Consider the following 3,820-nt stretch of genomic DNA (forward strand, 5'->3'; position numbering starts at 1 on the left):
GACACGTGATGCCCGCTTGCAATTCTGAACAGATCAGGCATCTTGACCAGGCGGAGGCAGTGCCTGGCGTGAGCTCTGTGGACGAGGCCTCGACCCCGTGCCCCGGTGGGCCAGGAGGGAGCTGGCCGGAGGGGCTGGGCCGCGCACCAGCCTGCTTCTCTGTCACGTGCCCTGGGGGCTGTCAGTGACAGCCTCGGACCTGGAGCTGGTGCGGGAGCTCCGCGGGTCTGCAGGGGAGACGTGAGGGAGGCGTGTGCATGTGCACCGTGTGTCTCCTGCGGTGAAGGGCCTCATCCCCGCTGACCTGGGACCCTCCTGCCGCAGCCATCTGTCTGTCCAGTAGAGCACAGCGCAGGTGCAGAACGGACACCCCATTCTTCCCGGCCCTGGTCCTGGGGAGAGGACCCAACCTTGTGACCTGTGCCCTTTGACCCTGACTGGACACACTCCCCCGGGGCAAACATGCCCTGGGGAAGCGAGGCATTGATCTCCCCAGAGGTGCCTTCTTCATCCATAGAGAAGCAGCCCAGTTACAAGGGACCCGGGGGGTCAGGAGGGTCACACTGGAGGATCTGTGAGCACACGTGTGTACACGACTGAGTGCCAGCTGGACACGGCGCGCCTTTCCAGGTGCGTCCCCAACAGCCACCCGTGGGGGTCCTCAGCCCGGGCGGCCTCTGTCCAGGCCCAGCTAGGCGAACACTGGAAGGTGTGCGGTGCTGCCTGCCACTGCTGGGGTCCCCGGTGCCCCAGAGATGCCTCTGCCTGTGGGAAAGCAGTTTAGAGTGCATGCTTTGCTCGCTGTCCGTAGACTGCGCCAGGCGGACAGGCTTTGTGTCAGCCCAGATCCTAGAATACGCACCATCATGCTGAGCTGCAAATTCTGGTCTCTGGGCACCACAATTTACTTACCAATTAAATGTAGTGGTAAATACCACTAACTAGCTTTAAGATTGTTCCCGCATGTTTGCTCTGATACGTAATGACACAGAACAGAGCAGACCTGCACAGCTTCATGTACAGCTTTCAACGGTGGGTTTTCTGGGTCAGAGAGCAGGCCAGTAACTTTTGCCAAATTACCATCCAAAAATCAGTTGCACTGGGAACATAATTTACTCACGCATTCAGTGTATTATCTGTTCTTCCACACTAGAACATGAACTCGGGAAGAAGGATTTTGCCTGTTTTGTTCAGCACTGTGAGCCCAGCTCCCAAAACAAATATTTGTTGAGCAAATGACGTGGGTGGTAAGCAAGCGCTATTGCTAAAATTGGGATAAGATATAGAGGTTAAATATACAATTTAAAGTTAAAAAGTCGTCAGCAGAATATTGGCTCCAAGGATTGTTGTTGTTCAGTCACTCAGTCCTGTCCAATTCTTCGTGACCCCGTGGACTGCAGCATGCCAGGCTTCCTTGTCCATCACCAACTCCCGGAGTTTACTCAAATTCATGTCCATCGAGTCGGTGATGCCATCCAACCATATCATCCTGTGTCATCCCTTTCTCCTCCTGCCTTCAATCTTTCCCAGCATCAGGGTCTTTTCAAATGAGTCAATTCTTCGAATCAGGAGGCCAAAGTATTGGAGTTTTAGCTTCAGCATCAGTTCTTCCAATGACTATTCAGGACTGATTTCCCTGGAGGTGCAATGGGGGCAGTCAGAGCCTGCCGAGCTCCAGGGCCAGGTGAGCTGGTGGGGCTGGGCTGGGGGGCACACAGGAGACAGAAGTGTCTCCCGGGGATGCGCTTACATCAGCCCCAACACAGGCGGCCCTGCCCGGCAGTGGGTACCAGAGTCTCCAGGCATGCTTTATGCCCCTCTGCCCTCTAGGTCTCTGTGTGTGCTGGGCACAGCTCCAGTCCAGGGCCAAGGCCTGAGCACTTTGTGGGGCTCCTCGCCTCGCGACATGACTTCCCTAGCGCATCCCTGCTCTAGAGCCTCAGCTTCCTCGCCAGTCAGTGGGAGTTGGCAGGGTCCCCTGCCAGTGGAACTTCAGGTTTCAGGGGACCCTTGGGGATGATGACTCCTGGACCTGCGGGTACTGAGGGGCTCAGCTACCCTCGGTCCGTTGCTGGGGGCAGCTGGTGGCCGGGCGATGTGAGGGCCGTGGGCTGAGCTCCTGCCCTTGGTGGCTGGCCCTGGGGAGACAAGCCCCTCCCTGGGTCCCTCTCTGCTGACCGCCCAGCAGGTGTGCACCCTCCTGCCTTTTGGTGGGGCTCGGGGCCAGATGAAGCAACGGCAGTCCGACACCCCAGCAAGGTCTGCAGCGGGCTGGGGAACTGAGGGCCGCATGTGAGTTGTTAGGTTTGTGGTTCCGTCCACACACTGGGCTGCCAAACAACAGGAGGATCCGGTCTTTCCGCCTCTCTAACTGGAAACGCTCTAGAAAGGGAATCCTAGCGAGAACTTTTGAGGCCAGCCAAGTCGACACAGAATGTTTCAGGAACATAAGCAAAGCTTAACACTCCCGTCTCAGGTGGGCCCATTATGGAGGGCCCCTCGAAGGAGGTGACATCAGGGGAAGGAGCCTTGGGAGGAGCAGATGGAAGGGCAGTCAAGCCGAAGAGACAGCAGGTGCAAAGGCTCCGGGGCAGGAATGGGCCTGCGTGTCTGAGGCCTTGAGCCAGGCGGCGAGGAGGGGCTCGAGGGCAGGCAGGGCTCCCCAGCGTGTGGCCACCCGCAGTAAGACGCCACCTTTTGACTCAGCCAGCTTGCATGTTACCAAAACAAGTGCTGACTCGAGTCTGTTTTCTGTTCCCTTTTCTGCTGTTCCCTCTGCTCCAGGCATTTACAAAAGAGAGAGAAAGAAAGGAAAAAATATCCAACCCGGCCACTTAGCCCCCTGACCGCTGATTTAGCCGCACTTTCCTAGGGGGTGATAAAGACGTCTGGGTTCTCAGCGCCGTGGCAGTCCGCTGCTCCAGCGAGGGAGGGACTGGACCAGACTCAGGCTTTCAGGAGGCCCTACCGTCCTGTGCAAAAGGCCGCAGTGCTGACCCTGGGGTCCCGAGGAGTAAGACAGCCCACCCAAAGGGGCGGAAGGCTGTGACCACGACTTCACGACAAGACTCCTGGGTTGGGGGGCAGGCGGGACAGGGCAGGGGCTGGGGGCATGCCAGGAGCCCCTCCGCCCTGTCCCACCCCCTGGCCTGCTGGGGCCTCCTGCTGGTTGAAGCCCCAGGGGCGCAGCCCAGCAGTTGGCCTCCAGGACCTGGCCGAGGCCCCAAGGGTGACGAGTGTCGAGTGACCGCCTGGAGACACAGGAGCGGACCGAGCCAGGGCGGAGCTTGGGGCTTCGTGGGCCCGGTGGTGGCAAGGGGGCGAAAAGGGCCTGAGAGTGCAGGGGCGGGCCTCGGAACTCACTAGCAGGTTGGATGGGGGTCGGGAGAGGCTTGGATTTCCTTGTGGTGGCCCTTTGGAAAAAAACAAACGATGCAAAAGTGTGGCAGAGAGACAGGCAGGGTTGGGGGAGAGACCAGGTTTCAGGGCGCACAGGCCTTGAGCTGAGCGGGACTGGACAGACGGGTGGTGATGCTCAGAATCCTTGCGCGCCAGGAGGGCGCAGGCCCCTGCTCAGGACGGGGCGGAGCTGGCCATGTGAGATGCCTCCTCCCGCTTGGGGGCCACAGACAGTCCAGGGCCCCAGCGCTGGGTCCAGGGCGGTGGAGGGGCTGAGAAGGACTGCCCCTCACAGTGGACTGTTTTCCGCTGCTCCATCTGGCCGGGGCATCCAGGTTGACCACCACCAGGGCTGTCGTCTGGGATGATGGCGGGCTACGCTGGGGTGATCCGAAGACAAAGCACAAACGTAGCAGAGGTG

General features: G+C 59.5%; 1 protein-coding gene across 1 annotated transcript in view; it reads left to right on the top strand.

The window, feature by feature from the left end:
• KLF15 (Kruppel-like factor 15) overlaps positions 1-3,366 on the top strand; it is a gene marked incomplete at its 5' end in the record, with an annotated part of 12,960 nt that extends 9,594 nt beyond the window's left edge. The window contains 4 exons of the mRNA XM_010857766.1: positions 115-240; positions 631-716; positions 2,873-3,013; positions 3,176-3,366. Coding sequence (XP_010856068.1) covers positions 115-240; positions 631-716; positions 2,873-3,013; positions 3,176-3,366 — 544 coding nt within the window. The remainder of the gene's footprint in view (positions 1-114; positions 241-630; positions 717-2,872; positions 3,014-3,175) is intronic.
• Between the last annotated feature and the right edge of the window lie 454 nt (positions 3,367-3,820).

Source organism: Bison bison, unplaced genomic scaffold, assembly GCF_000754665.1.
Source record: "Bison bison bison isolate TAMUID 2011002044 unplaced genomic scaffold, Bison_UMD1.0 scf7180017854957, whole genome shotgun sequence".
NCBI lineage: Eukaryota > Metazoa > Chordata > Mammalia > Artiodactyla > Bovidae > Bison > Bison bison.